Source organism: Fringilla coelebs (assembly GCF_963513975.1).
Source record: "Fringilla coelebs genome assembly, chromosome: 1".
In the NCBI taxonomy this organism is placed as follows: domain Eukaryota; kingdom Metazoa; phylum Chordata; class Aves; order Passeriformes; family Fringillidae; genus Fringilla; species Fringilla coelebs.
Window position 1 is genome coordinate 124,900,958 of NC_140028.1, and position 20,757 is coordinate 124,921,714.

Sequence of the window (20,757 nt, forward strand, 5' to 3'; positions counted from 1 at the left end):
ATGTGGTACTGTCTTAACAAGTACAAGAATACAGACACTTAAAAACCAGAAAACTCAGTGTAATTTCTTGGGTGGTGTTTTTGGTTGGTTGGTTTTGTTTTTTTCCTCTCTAATCTTTTTTTCCCCTAAAGCAGAGGTTTGTTGTCCTAATGCACAGCCAGCATGGGCTGGTTTCAGATTTTCTTATAGTGGGAGTTATGATTGAGAAGAGATCCCTGGTGCTAGGGAATCTAACAACTCTACTTTGGATTTGAAAGAACAGTTGGACAGTATAAGCTGAAGGAAGCTGTAGCAGCTCCCCTACTTTTGACCTTATCTGTGTGTGGTTACTTTTCTCGTTTACAGTTTCCATCAATAAAAGTAGCTCTTCAGCAATTTTTTTTAGTGAAATTAACCTGATGTGTCCCTATCTTGTGCATGCCTGTCAAAATTAGCTGGGTTTATTACTTTTTTTACCTCTCTGTTCATTAAGTCAGTTGATTAATTTTGGAGTCAGACAATGTTCAGGGAGGGAAAAATTCTGATCAAATCAACCTTGCATGGAAGCAACTGCCTGTTTGCCATCTGCAGTGGGCATTGATCCTTGGCTTGTTTGTGCCTTGCGTTTGTTCTGCGTGAGTAAGCACATTAGCCTTTTCATTTCATTCATTAGACAGTTAGTCCTTGATTATTGTTTCCTAGTTGCTGTCAAAAATGCTTCTACTCCTTTATTCGTTTTGTCTTGGGTCTGTCTTATGCCTCAGTGTGTAGAAAATGAACAGTTAACTACAATAGTCCTTTTCATTTCTTTTTCATATGAAACTAGCTAACAAATATACTTTTCTAATGCTGGTGCATCTAATGCGGGATTAAGTATGAATGATGTGTCTTTCTAAAGTTAACAGAGTTATTATTTTAGTTCAGCTAGCAGCCATTGTTTAGAAGTGTGCTGTCTCAGGATTTACTGTCAGCTTTATTTCATCCGTCTCCAAGAACTGTGGGATCACCTGGATACTTGTGGATATTTGCCTTATAAAATTGCACATAAAAATGAATTAAAAAGGAGTGCAGTTTGAGAATACAGCACTGAAAGTTTCCGATGACAGTTTGGATGAGAGGACAGAACAATAAGGCATTTGTTGACTAGCCCCATTCACTTGGGAGTTTTGCTGTCATTTCCTTGCAGAACAGTGAAATGTTGAATGACAATTCCATTCTTAAATATAATAGAAAAATACATGAATAATTGTGTGATGTGCATAAAGCAGCAAACTATGTACGTCTTTAGAAAATACATAGCAAGTTTATAAAAAAATTGAGTACCTTGATGGAGTCAATAAATTTAATGTTGCTACTAACTGATTTAAATTGATCAATGATTACAAGTTTTGCCTAAAAATTCTATACTGTGTTACACCTTTAAGTAGATAGCGTGTGTTGTATTTTATGAATTATGCCTTGCTTTTTATTCATAATTGTAAAAGTTTATTTATATGTTGTCAATCTATCTGAACAATTTTACCTTTGAATTTAATGGTATCCAAGTTCAACATTTATCTTCTCAAAGCACCCATAAGTTAGTAAACCAAACATTGAAGGTTGGACCAATCAGTTCTCTGGTGCATCCCCTGCTTAAGATTATAGTAAACACAAAACTTTTTAAAACACAAAATGTTGAAGCAATGGCTTTTATTAGTGGGTACCTTTATATCTGCATCAAATACTTGTTTATTTGTGAATTAGATTAACATTGATTTGTTTAAATAAAAATTATTATGAACAAAAGTTTTAGTCATGTTTGGAATCCTTAATACACGTTTTAGTATTAAATTAAGTATTTAATTTGGGGGACTTTTCCTCCAAGTTCTAATTCCCATTGTTTGAAAATTTAAAATGTTGTTAGATGTAGGGTTATACTGAATTTAGTATTTCTCTCCAATTTTTAGTGTTTACAGTTCCATAATCTTTTAAGTTGATAAATAATAGGAGGGCAAGTTCATAATGTATGACAGTTGGTTATAGTGACAGTTTTATTTGTAGTTTTTCTCAAATGCTATTTGCATGGAAACTGGAGTTCATTGAAATCTCTTACTAACTGGACTAACTCCTCTTAAATTTATATTCATATGCATCCAGAATTTTAAGACATAACTAAAAAGACGTGATCCAAATGGATTTCTCTGTGTTTACTATCTGCTGCAAGACTCAAGAGTTGCTAGATTTCCTACTCTTAACAATTCATTTAATACAAACATTGAAAAATTAAAGATTAATTTCCAGTTGGTAAAGTTTTAATAATTATTATGAGAAATAAAAATTACATTATCTGATATGAGGAAAAATTTCTTTTCATACCTCCAAAGAAGACAGAAAAAATGCTTTGAAAACAGATTCTAGCAAATCAGTTCCAAATATTCTATTTTCAACAATTCCCACCAGCACAATGGGTTGATTCTCTTCTAATGTTATACACTTACAAATATTTGATATGGCTATTTCATTTCACATACATGTTATTTGATTATATTATTAATTAACATAATTTACTTAATTTTAAAATATTGATAAAATTTGTTTAATTAAAAAATATCTTTTTTATATTAAGCAGTATTTCCCCACATGATTTCACATCCTGACGTAGAACAAATGGAGAATCTTCTATTTTCTACCCAATAGCTTTTAGAGAAAGCTATTGAATGCCATATGAAATGGCATTGTATATGTAAACTTGTATATGTAAAGTTACTTTGGTGAATCTGTCACTCACTTTTACTAAAGAAATGGATTTCAAATGGCTTATTTGGTTTTTTTGGAAGACAGAGCTCTATTAATAGTCTTAAAGAAAACCTTCACCATATCTGAATATTATTCGCTGTATAAATTTGAAGACACTTCAACTACACTGAGCTATCATGTCTGATTTGTAAAAAGAAGTAATGGAGACTGCAACAAGAATAATAAATTATTAAGTTCAGATACATCCCATTCTGGGAACAGTGTACCTGTAAGCTTTCTAAGTGAAAAGAGTATTGCTGTTGTTGAAAATGACAGTTCACAAAACACCTTACAAATGACATGCATTGTGTACAGTTTGGGTCTTCTGTTTTGCAGTTTTCCTCTCACAAAAGATTTATGGTGCGCTTTTTTTTCTCCTGTTAGGATGCATCAATTGCCCACAGATTCCATATCATGAGAGAAAAACATCCAGAGAAGTTCAACAGTAGGTAAGAATCTAAAAATATATGCATATAAAAATATTTTTCCATGCTATTAAGATATGTTCTGCGAGGGTTAAGTTTCTCACATCTTTTAAAATATTGATTCTTATAAAAGAGAGGAAATTGGTTCATTTTATATTAGGCATATGCTTCTAGACTGCTTGTAGTGTAACTTTTTGATATCTGGTATTTCAGCTGAAATGAATAGCATTATAAATAAACTCTTCTCACAGGTGAAATGTTTGCCTTGTAAGGGGGCTAGCATGGACAAGATGAAACATTGTGTTTGTGAGGATCCCTGAACTGACACTTTGCCATTAGGCTCTGAAGAACACTTCTTAGACAGCTGCAGATGGTGATCCTTATGTTTCATTCCCACACTCGCACTGGTACATTGACGGGGGCTCTTCCATATATACTCTTAGTAAGGGCAAGGGAATGCCATTTTACACAGAACTGCTTTTATCGCTAAACAATTTGCTTCTATAAAAAAAAGTCAGGAATGAGACTTTGCATCTGTTTCTTGTGTTGCTCTCTGAATCTTTAGTGCTGTTGCAGAGCTTTTCTGGAGATTAAAAATGCATTACGTTTACTGTAAATTCAATATCTGGTTTGTTGAGTAGATAACATTCATAATGCAATGTTTATGTTTGTTTCTTCTTATTTAGGTAATTTAGCAAGTAAGTTGTGGTGGGTAAAAGCAACATTTCAGAAACTTTAATTAACATTTAAAGATACATGGGGAGAGAAAAGTAAGATACAACATTATTTGGAATAAATGGAGAATGTCTAGAAATAATTATTAACACAGATGTTTTGTCACAGTGAACATAGAGTGTTCAGTTTTCCATGAGGGTGACCTGGAAGGTCTCCTGTAGATGCAAATCTTCACAGACCTTAGGATGAAAAAATATGCTGTTTGTTTTCTCATCTAAGAGCTGTACAGAATGATGTTTTAAATATGTTTGAAAATTATCTTGCTTACTTTTTTTTTTTGTTAAAAGTATATGTTTTATAGCTAATAGTCAGAACGGGGGCCTCTTTTTCACAAATACTCAATTTGCTTAGCATCTCTACAATGACATACTGTGAACCCAAGTGTCTGTTTCTTTTTATGTCACATAGTACATATTTGTTTTCTATGACCTCCTTTTCCTAGCTCCGGTGGTTCTCATTCTGAAAGAATTACACTATGATAAGATCTGAACTCAAACCTAATCTATGCATCCCAATGTACTGTACCCTCTCAGCAGGACTAGAGATATTGGACTTTTAGCAAATGACTATATTCTAGGCCCTGAAGATGAAGCTAGTTTATCAGTGGTCTTTCTGCATATTTTCAGCAGTTGGCAATTATAATTTATAAAAAGCTCAGCTAATAACATGAGTTTCAGATCAGATTTCATGTCACAATAAATCATATGCCATTAATAACATCTGCTAGCAGACTCACCTTGAAATTCATCTATATTTTAAGGAACCTGATATTTCTAACATTATCTTAAGGAAATTAGTTACAAAAATATATAGTCCCAGTCCCTACATACTTTGGTATGGAGATATTGAAAGAGCTTTAAAAAAGCAAAGATTCTCTAGATATATAAAAATTATTCAGAAAGGTTATGCCTTTCTAAAAAACAGTATAAAGACTTGAGCAAAGTATAATATAAGCTGATATTTTAAAATGTGTTTTCTTTTGTATAGTGAGGGGGGAAAAAAAAAGGGTTTTCTATGTTTGTTCAATAGAATTTTCCAGATGATGTTCATTCACAAATACTTTTTTCATTACCACTTATTTGCGTGTTGAAATAAATTGATAACACATTGCAGGAGCATTTTCCTGGGGGGTATGAAAAGAAACCCCCTTTTTATTTGTCTGCTGAGCCTCAAATCTTAATTCACTAGAATGTAGAATTTTATATGCAATCTAAATTATTTAGGCTCAGCAAGTCCAACTCAAGTCTGATTCATAGTGGACTCCATAGTTAACAGCACCTGCTCCTTTGAAAACCCTACATTACTCATTTGAAAATCTTTCACTGTCACATGGGCATATCTCTTGTGATTTTAAAAAAATAATTCTTTTTTGCTTTTATGTTAGTTTCCTCTTGCCTAATTTTCCAACATTTTAACTTACATAGCTATCATTCACAGCAGGTCCTTCCACTGAGGTTCTACTCTGAAAAATGAACATGCAAAACTTTTCTTTACTGAAGAGAAACTTTAAGTTTATGTTGTGTGCAGAAGTCTTTTGAAATACACAGGTGTTGTGTTTGCTTCAGTGAAGTAAGTTAGGTAAAGTTTGGAATTAGAGAATCTTTCACATTAAATCCTGTTAATGATCCTCAGATTCCTGAGGATATTCCTTACCGCTCTGATCCCAAGGTTTATGTGTAAATAGGGTGAACTAATAGGAAAACTCCTGACACATTCTACTTGTGTAAAAGCAAAATCTTTTTGTGCTTGTTTATCTTCTCAAAATGAAGATGAGAGAATATTTCCATACTTAGAAAGACTACTAGCCAATGTTGTGGCTTTCTTTGGAACTAGATCACTAGTTCTTGGGAACTGTGTCATATTTTGAAATTCCACAGGGTTCACAGATTTTGGACACCAGCACTTAGTATTACTGACTTATTAAAAATAAAAAGTAATAAATTTAGTTTTAGATTTCTAAATTGCCTAGAGATAGTTAGACATAAGTCTTTGGAAAATCTAAGTTTGAGTATGTATAAATATTCCTGTACTAAAAATCCACATTATCAATGGTTTGCTTTGTAATGAAGCACCTGGTTATTTGAGTTTCTTGAAAAATTTAAACCAAGTTCCTTTGTGAAAAGAGTCTCAGAAGCTTAATTTTCAATGAAAAAATAGTTTATACATACCTTAATATCTTGAAAATGTTATAGTTGTAATATGTATAGTTGTGATATGGAATGGCTCCATATATTTTTCCAAAAAGGATCAGCATAAATGTCTACCAGTGATTTTAAAATACACATTACTTGCTCCTAAACCGAGGTCTGGAAGAGAAGAATTCTGCTGGTGGCCAAATAGCAAATGGAAATGAGGACACAGTAATAGCATCCTGAGCTCTGTGAAAATAATGTATCTTAATAGGACCTTTTAATTATATCTTTTGATCATTAGCACACTTCATCAGAAACCAGGACTGACATTGCATTAAGATTTATAAACCTTGTAAAGGTGTTTATAAGGTTCATAAACCCCAAAATCTCAGCTGTCACATTACCCACTCTACAGGTCTGAAGTGCTCACAACCTTCTGCTAGAGAAATCAGTTTCCTTCCCAGCATCTTCTGCTTGAGAGTAAGGTCAGATTTTCCAATGGAAGTGTGGAAGGGCTGAGTTAGTGGCAGTGGGGATAAAATTTGCAAAAGGCAGTATTTCAAGTAAAAGTATCACTAAACTAGGACATTCAGTTGAAATAATGATTCAGTTAGGCCAAAATGCCCTACAGGGAGATCTGTGTAAACATGATAGGCTCTATGCTGGGAATAACAGATGTATGAGTTATGTGACTGGAATATACACAAGAAAACAAAGAATATTTTCAACAAAAAAATAATTCAGGTTGATGTTAGCTTTTCTAAAATCATACTCAGTTCAATTAGATGCACTAATTTGATGCTTTGGCATCCCATAGCAGAAAAGATATTTCTTAGTCTCAGTAAACTAAAGTAGGATTTATAAAATATATTTACAGTCTTAAGTACATTGTCTTTGAAGTTTTCAAATATCAATTACCATCTTCTATGAAGAAAACCTAAAGCATAAAAAGTTCCTAATAACTTCATCTATGTCAAATTCCTGACAATATACTTTTGAGATTCCCTTTCAACTTGTTAAATTATGCTTTTAATTTGTGCTGATACGTATACATTTAATCTCTCAGAAAGTTTTTAAGTAATAGAAAGTACTGATTTATCTTGTGCAAGTGTTCTCCAGGAGAATAAAGAAAGGCCACAGTAAGAAAAGGTAGGAGAAATGGCAGATCATTGAATCTTTAGCATTATTCTGCATGTCCTGACTTGGGTACTGCACCTATACAATGTAGTTATAGCATCATATCTTTAGTTATATCAAAAAAAAGAAGGAAAAAAAAAAGTCCTGTCATGCCTACGCTGTTACTGTAATCAAAAGCTTTATTATAAGCAATGTCTAGTCCTTCCTGATAGCAAAAATAAAAAGAACATAATTATTCCACTTGAGTACTGGAATTGAAGGCAAGTTCAAGTTTTGTGACTGAAAGGGAAAAAATCAGTTTAAAGAAAGAGCAAAATCAGTTATGTTGGTGTAAATTAAATGGTCTACTCTCAGTTGTACTCAGCTTTGTTTTAAGTTGACTTATTTTAGCTTAGAATCGAGAGTCAAAGCGTTTCATTTTGGATAGAACAAAACTGTTTTGATATCTTCATTATTCTTCCAGTTTTTCAGTTTGGGTGATAGAGTCTCTTGGATTGAATAACAACTACATCTTTTCAGTGAATATACTAAGCATCAAGAAAATTCCTAACTCTAATTGCAGACATTTCAGCCTCTCCTTCAACCTCTCCTCCATGCTTGGTTGTGACTGATATGAAAGTGTTTAAAAAGAAGTCACTGGCCCCACAGAGAGACCAGATTGCAGACATCTGTTACCTATCCCATTGAACCCACAGGTTCCTTTTCAAAAAAGATTAAGACTCCAGGGAACAGTACCTCTGAACTCAGGCAGCATTACTGCAACTGTAGTCATCAGAAGAAGCAAAGCAAGGTGAAAATATTTGCAATAGAGCACAAAATATTTTCCCACAACCGAGAGATGGCTTGTAGTTAGACAACATACTCTGCCTAGTTCTTGGTTATAATTCTTGTAAGAGAGAAAGAAATAAAAAAACAACTGGCATGTTTTTTTGTCAGACTTCAAATATGTAGTAGCCCGCCTTTAGAAATAGTACCAGAAACAGGTAGTGTGTGCTTGAGTTGGGACAAAGGAAGATAGTTGGAACATAAAGCTGGTTTAGCCTGTGTCTGCCGTCTACAGAGCAAAATCACAGAAGTTTGTATCTGCAGTATCTGCACCTCTCTCTGATACAAGATTTCATGTTTTTATAATTTCTCTAGAAAGTTCTAATGGGCTAATTCCCTCTGCTTGAGAGACTTCTTATGCTCTTAAACATTTTTCTATAGCAGCTGTCTGGGAGGCTGGTGTGATTGGGGAACCTTAGGTTCAGAGTTATGAAGACTAGAGGCAGTGTGATGTATAAAAATGTATGATAAGCAGGAATCCCTACGTCCTAGGCTTCCCCTGGGGTTTCAAAGTACATCTCTGAAAGCAGTGTGCTGTATCAGACCATAAGCAGAGCAATGAATTTATTTTTGTATACTCAGGGTCTGCAGCTATCAAATTCACTACTGCAGGACTAAACTGGGTTCCGGCTTTGTCAGGCATTTCCGTTTGAGGGGATCGCCATTCTGCACCTTTAAAAACAAATGTTTAACATATACACTCTTACAAGATAGGGGAATGTTGTCCTTTTTTTTCTTTAAAGAAAGTTATATGTTTATGAGATAGGTAGTGATACCCAGCTGTTTAAAAAAACAGTTTGTTTGGAAATTGTTAAGTAAAGTGTTTGGGGTTAATGTTAAAGGGTTAAAATTATTTTTAGGAGACAGGACTGTTTATGAAGCAGAATCATACAGAGGGATTAGCCCAACATGCATTGTGGAAGTAACAAACTGTTGATTCACAAAAGTTCTATCCATATACTACAGCCCAAGGTCAATCAAATCTAATTTTCTTCAACTTGCGTCAGGCTGGTTAAGAAATTTATTGCAGATGATGTTTCCTTACTGAGTGCAGGTCACCAAACCTTTTCTATGTATTGAAGTGCCCAGTGGATGTTTTGCACATTCCTTAATTAATTAAAGCGATTGCCTTTTATTACAATGTCTTAAAGGCAAATGTAACTCTGTAGGAATAAATTCTTGATCTCTTTCATGGTATAGTCACGCCATTTGAAATAACAGTGAAAAACACCATGATAGGAAAATATTTCTAACTTCTTTAATTTGTTGTAAATTCAGATGTGAGTGGAGTCTATAGTAGATATGAAAGAACTGTAATAAAACTGCTAAGCTACTGCTTGCTGTTTGTTCCGTGTTGATAAAGTATGGTCAAGTAATTCTATACCAATCAAGAAGGTTATTTTCCTTGTTTTTTCATGGACATGCTAAATAAAGTACTTTGTAATAGAAGAGGGTTTTATCAAATGCTTCATCTTTTTTTTTGAGAGGGCTTATAATCAGAACTAATGAACACTCACATGGATTTGCAGCTTCAAGCTTCATTTTGAATGAATTAATTTTCAAATCTCAGAAGTAAATGGCTAATCTTTACATAAGTTTGATGTGGCTATAATTCATGTTTACAACAGATGCTGGGTTTTATAGACAGTTAAGCAGTAGCCATTTCTAATATATGTCACAAACCCAACAAAACCTTCTTTCAAAATCCAGTCAAGATTGCTAAGTGGCCACAACACACTTACATGTAATATGATTGACAATATCCAATCCATTAAAAGCAATGAAATGAATTGTTAAGGGATAAATTTTACACTTCCTATTTATTAAACATAAACACATTGCTCTTTAGTACAAAGAAATTAAAATTTAATCAGAAAAATGAAAACCTTTAGATTGAACTGTGGGTGCTTTATGGTTCTTTTTTTAATCCTTTAATTCTGGTAATTAAGCCCCTACTACAGTTCCCGTAGATAATGAGAAGAACCCAAATACTCCTTTAGCACACCACAGACTGACACAATATACAGCATGTGCTTTTACTTCTCCTGTTCTTTAACTCACAAGAAATTGGATCCTAGATTTGCTTCAGATCCTGAATCTTCTGACTAATATACTCCAGATTTCAACCCTTCACTCTGCAATTGCGAGTTGGTTTATATCATATTAGACAAACTTATGTAATTGGAAAGAAAATTTTGAGTAGTTTAGCCAGTCTTCCTAACCCTTAGTACTACTGTTCAAAAGTCATTTTTTAATAGATTACCTTAAAAGTAATGCTTTCAACCAATATGTCAGTTCCTGATTAAGTAACCAAAGTTCTTATCTTCATTGATTGTATAACTGAAGTGATTTTAAGTACTTAATGTATCAAATAAAGAACCTCTGTCAACATCTCCATCATTTCAGATAACATTTTCCATTTCCCTCTTTATCCCATTTGAATGTAGTTTTCCTGGCCCATGCCTATGTGTTTTCATTAAGTAATCTGACTGTTTTCTGATCTGATTCCAAGTGCCCTATTTTTATTGCAATAGGTTGCATGCCCTTTCTAAGAAATGTGCAAACTAGAGGTTTTTCCAGTTTATAATATGAGTATCTTGGAAAATAAGATCAGTCAAGCAGATCTCTCTCATTTAAAGTTCCTTTTCTCTTCTGATTTATATCTTCTTTAATTAACATAGGATATATTTTTCCAAAGAAAATATTTTGAAAATATTTGTTTTATATGTCATAAAGCAATTCATGTAATGCATTTCTGAAAATAGATGCAACTGTACAATAGTGCCTTTGTTGTAACTGCATTGTTGCTATCATTGCCTTCAGAGTAATTTTGGAGTTTGGTTTTACTTCTAAAATAATGCCTGTTACTGCTTCTTTGTATTTCCCCTGAAAATTACATGATTATATAATCAAAAGTGAGAGGTATTTGTCTTAGTATTGAAGACATCTTTAGCATTGATATAACCAAACTTATATTTTCTATTCTTTCATATTTGTGGGGTTTTTTTATATTTTTTTGTTATCTAATGATAGCCAAAATACTTTTTTTTCAATACCTTTGTCTGTGTATGTGTGTGTTTGTGAAACAAATTTTTAAATAAATTTTTAGAAAAAAGCACAAACTAAAAAACACCTGAGAAAATGTATTGGCTGATTTGATGATTTAAAGGGAATGGCTGTTGCTTTTTCTGATTTTTGACACTACTGCTATTGAAGCCAGGTATATGTAAGAGATAAAAGTGGTTTAAAGTTCTGTTGTCTGCATTTCCCTCATGATACTTCATAGACTGCCTAAGAGAAGTTCTGATGTGTTTTGGGAATACTATTTTGGTCATTTATGCCTTTGAAACAAAATAATATAATTTCTTCTGTTCTTGCCATTCCTAAGACAGACTTACTCATTTTAGGATATTTCTGTGTGCTGTCAGGGCACTGAAGGAATTCCTGTCTGGCTTCTCTTACAATTCTATTGCTGAACGATTGGCAACTATTGATCTACAGCTGCTTCTGAAGCAGAATATTAATGGATGGTCATTTTCTCTCTCACCATTAACATTGACACTAAATCCTACTCTCAACTCTTCTCTTTGTCACACAGAGAAATTGTGGGAATTTAAAAAGTTTTTCCAGTTTACTAAAACAGAAATAGTTCATGTTCAATTAGATCTCTATTTGCCCTTCAGGAAATACACGTTATATATATATTGTCTTGAGTGCTTTCTAATGTTCAGCTCTGGTTTGGGTGAAAGGGTTCAGATCAACAAGGCATGTTGCAAATTGTTGGCTAAGGGATCACTCTACCTCTGCCTCCTTCCAGCGCTTTATGAGGAATCTGCCAAGACAGGATACAAGATGGGCAAAGAAACGTGTGGGGAAACAGTGTCATTTTGGTATTGTTTCTCAAAGTTTTAAAGATCAGGAGTTACAGAATTCTGAATTCATTACTGATCAGGTATTGTGAGAATGAGCTTGATGTTTCTGCTTTGTTCACATGCCATGGCATAAAATGGACCACAATAGGAGAAGGAGAAAATCATTGAACATAAAAACTGTTGTCTGGTAGTTACTTGGAATTTATTAGGATTGGAAAGTATTGAGTCAAACCCAGTTTCAATCCCTGTAAGTCAGCTTAATTATGACAAAAAATAATACTATTCCTTAGGTTGAGAAATTAATATTAATTTCAAAAATAATATTGAACTTAGGTTATTTTTTCCCCTATGAGCTAAAATTTAGGACCAGAGTGTCATTTGAATCCACATGACATAGGTAGATATGGTAAAAGCTACCAAGGATTTTAATTTAATAGTAAGAGGAAGAAGTTAGTTTTGCCATTTTTTCTTTTTTTTTTTTTTTTTTTGGTTCAAATTAGACTTAGGGAGCGGCTGCAAGTAATATGGTTTCCTGATTCTTGAGAACCTTTCAGTTACACTGTTTTTAATAAAGATTTGTCCATATGAGGGACAGCAAGGTCTGCTAACCTTTCTTGCAGCATGCTATTTCTGAGCCAATTATGAAGATGTCTAAAGGCATCGAATGCTCTTTGGAACAGTAACTTTGTGATTTGGGAGTATAATGGCCAGCTGGAGAACTTTTCTCTGTGGTTAGCATATCTGTGCTCACAATATATAAAAAACAAGGGCAGAATTGATTTTTTTTTTTATGAGCTAAAATTCTTCTTGGATTTTTTCTTATAGTTATGGTGATATATTAATAACTACAGTAACAGCAGAAGTAGCAGAAGCTTCCTAAGTGTTTTGGATTTTGATAGTAGAGCCTTGAAGGCTGTGTTAAGTTGTCAATCTAGGGTTTTTATCAAGATTTTGTTGATGTTCAAAGAAAGAAAAAAGTGTTAATCAAAGAAATATGTTCTTCTTGCTGATACCAGGCAGCTGACTATTCACACTGAATGAAATCTTCAATATGTTTAGCTGCTTTGATTGCCTAGAGAATTGTAGTGTAAATCTTCACTGAAAGTGATTTGGGAGCATAAATTTAATTGATAAGTTTTTCTTGGTTTTGCAAATGAAACCTGAGTGGATTGACCTAAGTATGGCTTATCCAAAAAAACCGTGCAGCAGGAGAGCTGCGCAGCAGCCAGGACACTGCAGCCATGGGGCTGTTTTTCCACTGGCATCATAGGGCAGTCAGCGAGGCAGAGGGAGTTGGGACTCAAGTCCCCCTTCTGACAAGCAATAATCAGATACACTCTCTTACTCAGAAAGTGTTTTAGTGACTAAAAAACAAAATAGGAGCAGGACTATAAGGAAAATTCAAAGTCCATAGTTCTCAACTACAGCAGAAACACAGATAACAAGTAAACAGTTGGGAATTTGACTCTGCCATGAGGTTGCCAGGTGAAGATGCAGTTTTGTATTATTTGAAGTCTGGTGAAATTCTGAGTTTTTACTATATTGCTCAAACTACTAGAAATATTTATCCACTACTTTAGTCACATAAGCAAAATAAGTATCCTGGAACCTGGACACCTCTGCTGCAAAGGTGATTTTTATGTTTTATGTAATATCTGCATGCCAGAATGAAGTGCTTTTGTTAAATCTAGAATAAGAGAGCAGCAGCAGGAGACAATAAGCCATGAACTGCCATGAAGAGCTGTGGTGCTAGCTAGGTGAGTGGACCCTGGGAGCCAGACAAAGCAGTAGACAGTAGGAGACAAAGATTCAGGAGGAAGAGATTTACACGTGCTTGAACTGAGAGGGTCTAAAAGCCCAGGGATCCTTTGTTAGGGGTCCCTCCTCGGAGAAACCAGCCTAAGTTGTCTCTCTGTTACTGCACTGTAAATAAATTGCATTATAGAATGAGGCATCTGAGTCTTTGCTGTGGGAAACCTAGAGCTGAACTGGTGAGGAAACCTGGTCTGACCACCTGTGTGTGGGGTATGGAGAGAAGTTGGGGTATAGAAGAAGCTGGCACCTGTCAGCTTACTGTGGATCTGCCCTCTCTGAAGGGGCTTTGGTGCCAGCAGTGACAGTATCTGGTGCTGGGAATGTGACTGCCAGGGAGTCTTCTGAATGGTTAGACTGGGTAGTTTGCTTAACGACCCACAATGCTCAATGACACTAAAATTGTAGAATGAGGCAATATAGGCATGGTGCAGAACAGTCCCTGTCAGAGAGACTATTAGACGCAGCAAACACTGCCAAAGACAGAACTGCTTAGAGGTACAGAAAGAAGATGCCTGTCAGGGCTACTCTGAACCTTCATTAATTCTGACAGTTTCTCAAAATGATTCATGGACAGTCACAGTTGACCTGTGTAATGAACTACTAAGCTGAATGGCGCTGCAAGGTCTGCATGGCAAGGTCTGCATGAAGCACAAGACCACACGTTCTCCTGATGTTTAGGGTAGATTTAAACTCCTAAAGGACAAGGCAATATCGCTATGGCTGTTTTGCTTGTGATTCCAGAGCCATCTGAGTTGGCACTAGCTCTGCCATTCTGGAAGCATGCTCCATTACAAAATGGAAATGTGAGAAGTATTGGATAAAATGTATGCACTGGTTGAGTTCACTGGATTGTAAGCTAGTGTTCCCTGGTTCCCTGTTATACCAGCTTCTTAGTCCTTAAAAAATGTATTTCAGCTGTCTCTAGTGAAGGAAGTCTTTGAGATTAAATTTTAACTAAGAAATTTGTTCTTGCTACAAGGCACACTCATCTTTTCCTTCCTCTGGTGTCTTAGGACTTCTTTTGTTTCTCTTTCTGATTTGACTTCTTTTTTCTTTGCCATTCTTGACTTAACTTTGTTCCTTCACCTTATAAAATAATCAAGGGTACAGATTTCAACAAAACTATACTCTTGGTTAAGAAGGATTTCCATTTTTATTATAAAGCTAAATTAAGAGCTACTTAATGCTCATGGTTTAGTATTTTAATAAAAAGGGAAAGGGAAAAGATGATAGAGCAAGAGAAAAGTGCTTTTCAGCCATGTCTCTTACTTGAAGTCTTAAATGCTGCTTTGTTTTGTGTATTAGCCTTTTCTGAGTCCTGGATAGTAGATTGTCTATCTTCTTCAGAACACCTTTGTTCTCTCTGAAGTAAGGTATAAAGTTGCACGTGGTGTACACTTCTACCAGGAAACTCTTTGATAGTGTAAATTTAAAGTAATAAAACCATAAGTATGGCCATTTAATGCTCTGAACTAGTAGCACACTAAAACCTGTAGTTTGGAAAAGGATATATTCAGTTTCTGTGCCAAGATTTTGATGCACAGTGAGAAGTGTGTGAGAGCTTCTGGAGATGCAGTCCCTTTTGAAAGCATATGAAGAAGGGATTTTCATCATGGAAGTCTGTTCAGAAGCATGAAGCAAAGTATCAATGCTACTGCAAACTAACTGCTATCCAGTTTTTCTAGAATTAATTACTTTTATGGTTTTAGGGTTTTTTTGAAAGCACTCTGACATATCTAATTCTGATTATCTTGTTCTGTTGTCCAAGAATTTAGATTTGGAAATAAGCACAGACATTTTGCCTGGCAATGTTAGACTATATCACTGAAATCCTGATCTGAGTTTTTATATTTTTCACCTTTTGTCCAAAGACATGCTTTTGACCTTCACAGTTGTAAGCTAAAAAATGCAGAGACAGTGTTTACTATAAAAACAATGACTTCCAATCTTGTTTCATTAACTGAGGTACTATCTTGTACATTAAAATTAAGTAACCTCCAATATTTCAGACTGATTGTCTTATTTTACAGACTAATGCTAATGTCCCATGTATAATATCACAGAATATTGAATAATTTTTATGGCTGGAAATATCTTACCCACAAGCCGTGGGAGGTGAACTTTTTTAACTGTATCAGATAATACTTAAGGAAAATCACTATCTTTATCTTCTTAACCTTATGAAATTCTAGATTGCACATGAGAGGAAAGTATTCTGCTTTCTGGAAGGAGGAAAAGGTATGTGACTAGTAAAGATTCCTGGAGATAGTGAGGAGCAGAAAATTGTTTCCCTGATGGGAAAAAAATAAGAACCTTCCTTCATGACAGAAAGAGAACTTTGCCTCTCTTGCAGTTGCTGCTGCACTGAGAGCTACAGTGCTTTCTTGAAATAAGACAGTCCCAGCTGTAACCCCCTGATTAAGACTCACCTTCTCCCTCTGTGCTGCTTAAGTACAAGTTGCCTTGTGCCAGGCAGCTTGGGGTTTTGCTTCTCTGTTTGTTAAATGGTGAATGTTTATTTAAAGGAAGCAGAGCACCTGAACAGTATAGGCTCATCCAAGGGACTTGGATGATGATTTTGCTGTCATGCTCCCCGAGTGACAACTCCAGCAGGTAACAATGAAAACTGTGGCTAGAATTGCAAAGGTAAGAGCAGTTGCCTGAGGTGTTGCTTATTAATTTTTGCCTTCAATGCAAATACTGTATACACAAACTGTGTCTCCTAAGTCGCAGGTGATGTGCATTGACTCACCAGAGACAATTAATAAAGGGTAGTTAAGTATGCTTTTATATGTAGCTTTAAGCTGATATTCCATCTGTTAGCTAACAACTCTTTCTAGATGAAAATTCCATTAAAATTGGCTTCATTATGTGTAGGGTGTTTTTTTGGTTTCACTGCATAATACAGCTTAATCAAAGATAGCTAAAAATAATCTAGTTTAACTCTATATGGAAGTCATAATATGTATCCTGAGAGGGGAAAAACCTAAAGGTAACAATCTGCACTATAGTTTTTTTACTGCAATGGCCAGTGAAATAAAGTCTTTATTTACTGGTGCCCAATAGGATTACTTCATACAGGGCAGACAATATCACCCTGTATTGGTTTACAAGATGGGTTCCTGCATGTATTTACAAGCTGTGACATTTTGCAACTACTTCACAGAATTCTTTGAAGATATGGAGGTCAAATTTCAGTCTTAGGTAGACTGATATTTTAAATGATGATGTATTAAATATTTCTATCAAGATTTCTACTTTTTTGGCACAGGTCAGTCTAAAGATTTATTCCAGGGGCATCTTTGGTAGCACTTCAGATTACATTTGTGTTTGATTTTATCTTCTGGGTTGCAATATAGGATATTAATTTTCAGTTTTACAGAAAAAGAGCTAGACAGAGATATTAGTTTTGTCCCACTGCTTATGATGAAGATCAAAAAGAGGAAGAATGAATTACATTATCTACTTCGGGTTTAATGTACACTTTCTACATTGGAAACTAGTGAAAATAGTTTAAATGTTTGCTAAGACATAATAGCTCACCTTAATAAAAAATGTACATAGAATATATTTGTTTCTTACCATTTTAGAAACAGTTGCTACCCTCATTTGTACTTCATAATCCACCACAGTGAAGGCTTAATAGGCCATTAAAGAAACGGTGGGAAGTTAATTTTAATACGTAATGGTGTGAGGGGTTTTATTTTTTTCCTTAATACAATGAAGCTTCTAACAATTTTATTTGCGAAGAAGATGATTATTTAATAAAGTGACAAACTGTCCCACTGATAGGATACATTAATTTTCTTCTAAAGCTGTTCCTTGTACTCCATAAGAAGGTGATAATTAGGTTTGCAGATTAGAAAAGCATAATCAGACCACTTGTGTGGATGCTTGTTAAAATATATTTTCCTCTTCATATAAGCCTCATAATAATTAAAAACTGTTTAAAAAGAGTACCATTCTTTTTCGGTATGGACTTTTTAAATGAATCCTAATAATATATCAAGTTATTCTTAAGCTAATTCAACTTTTTAAAAGGTTAGTATTTGAAAAAGAGTATGGGAAGTGATTAACTGGTGAGTTTAAGTATTAGCATTAGGTTTTGCAGGAACACCTACAGTATAAAACAGCGCTCATTCATATCCTGATTTAATTTCTTCCACTGTCACTTCTGATTGTTCTATTTAATCTTTCTTAAGTCACATAAAATTATCTTGTATGTGTAAATTAACAATCATTTTCTAATTTCACTGCAAACTTTAAGCACTGTCAGAGAAAAAAAAATACACTGGCAGTGATTAATTCTCTATTTTAAGCAAAACTAAATGCAGTTGCTGTTGAGGTAGAGTGCACACGGAGTGATTTTTTTGGTGATTCTAGACTCCAGTAAAGGCAGTGGAGAAATAGCAATGAATGTGAAATGAGTGGGTCAAATCTAGACAACCAGGTCTTGTGCCTATCACATTGAATCAGTGTAATATTCACTGACCTTATGTTTTAAAACATTGAAGCCAATTTCCTCTGTTTAGGATTTGTGTAGTATTCAGTACTTCTTTAAACTAACTTCCTGGCCTAAGCCCAAGGTGGAAAGTGCATGGCCTAAGATCATTTAAAGTGTATTTAAGTGTTCCAATTCCTTCACTTTTAATAAGATTAGGATTTTTTTCCTGTAGTTCAATGAAGTCTTACTCTAGTGAAGAAGGGAAAGTGTATGTTTTGGTATTTTGTTTTTGTTCACAACAACCTTGAAATTAATCCTACAATAAGGAATAAAAACTGTTTTCTCAGTATTTCATCAGTGTGTTCAAACTTTCAAGGTCCAAGATGTTTCATTACAGCAGTTATGATCAGTGTGTTGATAAAGGGGGGCTGATTTAAACACTAAAAAACAGCATGTTCTGGCTAGAAATCACTTCCATTTCAAACAATTGAATGTAGAAAAAAGTGTTACTTTATTAAATATTGCAATCATCTAATTAGTACATACATTCCAGTAAGCCTTACTTTGTGTGCACTATTCCATATGTATATTTGATATACTGGCCTAATCAACTTCAGGTTTTTGTGGGGACATGTTTTATGGACAAGTAAAAAGTAATCAGGTTCCTTTTATTACCATTATGAAAGAAGTGAAAGAATATTTTTTGTAGTGTGCTAAATATACATACAGAAAAGGAAAAATATTCAGTCATTTACAAAAAGGGATGCAATACTGACTGATTTAACAGCAGTAGATTAATATTGTAGACTCAATAATGAAGGGATTTATAAAATATATTTTTAATATTATTCAGTCTTTTTTTTATCATTGTTGGATATTAACAAAATTTTCTTACCATGTAAAGTAAATCATATGACAAAGATTAACATACTCCTACTCGTACTCCTAAGATTAAAGTACTCCTACCCAGAAGTTGATCAACATCAGCTCTATAAGCATATAGACCAACAATTTACAAACAATTGACCATATTTCTCCCTTTCTAAATAGATGATTCCTGACAATCATCATGGTAAAATCGCTACTTCAAATGACATTTTATATAACAATTCTAGATATTTTTGGTTGAAAATGGCATGCTCATACAGCATCCCAGAAAAAAATCTAATTTTTAAAAATGTCATATAACTATATAAGTCTTCAAGGTAGGAGTTACTAGGTATAATTCCTTTGTTTTACATTGTGGTAAAGGAAGAGGTGATGTAGGTGGGATGTTCCGAGCTTATGTTTTATCCTTGGTTTCCAGAATCCATAGCCTGGTGAGGTGAATGGCAAACTTTTCCCTTAGGACTTTTGCCTTTTATAGATAAGGAAACAGCCTAAAGACAGCAGGTTTATCATGTCAAATCCTATCCAATCGATTCTTAACACAAGGCCGCCTGTAAAATGCCATTACTGGAATGTTAATGAAGAAGCATGATGGTCTCTCATCAGTTTGCAGGCTGAAAGCCTTTCTAAATATGGCAAGCTTTTCACAGTTTCAAAAAGGACCAATAGTGCAAGTAAGTGTAGAAATCCTGTTACAGCTCTGTGTATTGGCCTTCCTTACATAGGAAATGTTGCCATGTTGAAAGTAGATGGTTTATAGAGTACCCAGCTTCAATTCCAAATTAAAAGAGGAAGTCCTTACAGGTCCATGATGTCCTGCTTGATCTCTATTTTTATGTTGTCTTAAGAGCACTGGCTTTGTCTCTAAAACAATAATTTCTGCTTTAATGCCCTAGAAATAATTGGAAAATTAAGGAAAAGAATTTAAATTTCAATTATATCTACATCATCAGCTCTATGTGTGTTTATAATTGCTCTCTCAGAGTCCATGAATATATAAGAGGTCAGATGAAGCCTTCAAGGATAGTGAAACAGGTGTGTAAGGATATATAAAGGTTTTCCAGGGAGTCTAGGACCAAACTGATATCCCCTGGAATTCAGCCCAAGGCATTGACTGTCAAAGAATACATCATCCTTTTTATGTATGCTAGAAACATATGCATTAGCAAAAATGTGATATAATTTAAAAAAAGATTTTTTGAAGCAGAAATATGTAGTGAGCTTTGTCCCTTTCCTCTTTTCCAAGAAACTTACTAATCTCACTAATTATTGCAGTGTTTATTGATTACATTACTAACCCAAGTCTTCATATTGCCGCAGGGGGCAGGTAAACTGGGCTTTCCTAAATGGAAAAATATTGAACGTTATTAAAATTATTGTGGGACATCAAATGATAAAAAAGTCTTTGAGACTTATAAAGATTAGAAAGTTTAGCAGGTCATCACACTCTTTTTCTAATTACTCGGATTTTTAAAGCATTCAAGTGTTAACCTTTTGAAAAACAGAGGGGAGGAAAAAAGGAGAGGACAGATGATTGGGAGATACTTAATTATCTGTTTCTTTAAAGAAGGTGTAGTCAGGTCCAATCTCATTCAGCTGCCAACACTTGCATAAAGCTGCTGGAGAGAGCTCCTGTGAATACCCAATTGCAAGGCTATAATTTGAGATAAAATAATGCATCTAACTATACTGTTATCAATTATTGATAGGCACTTACAAATGTAATTCAT

The 20,757-nt window shown here is 34.4% G+C and overlaps 1 protein-coding gene across 2 annotated transcripts in view; it reads left to right on the plus strand.

The window, feature by feature from the left end:
* Window positions 1–20,757, plus strand: part of DGKB (diacylglycerol kinase beta) — a gene marked incomplete at both ends in the record, with an annotated part of 297,216 nt that overhangs the window by 160,533 nt on the left and 115,926 nt on the right. For both annotated transcript variants that reach the window (XM_084201490.1, XM_084201489.1), the window contains one exon: window positions 3,139–3,203. In XM_084201490.1, the coding sequence (XP_084057616.1) occupies window positions 3,139–3,203 (65 nt within the window). The remainder of the gene's footprint in view (window positions 1–3,138; window positions 3,204–20,757) is intronic.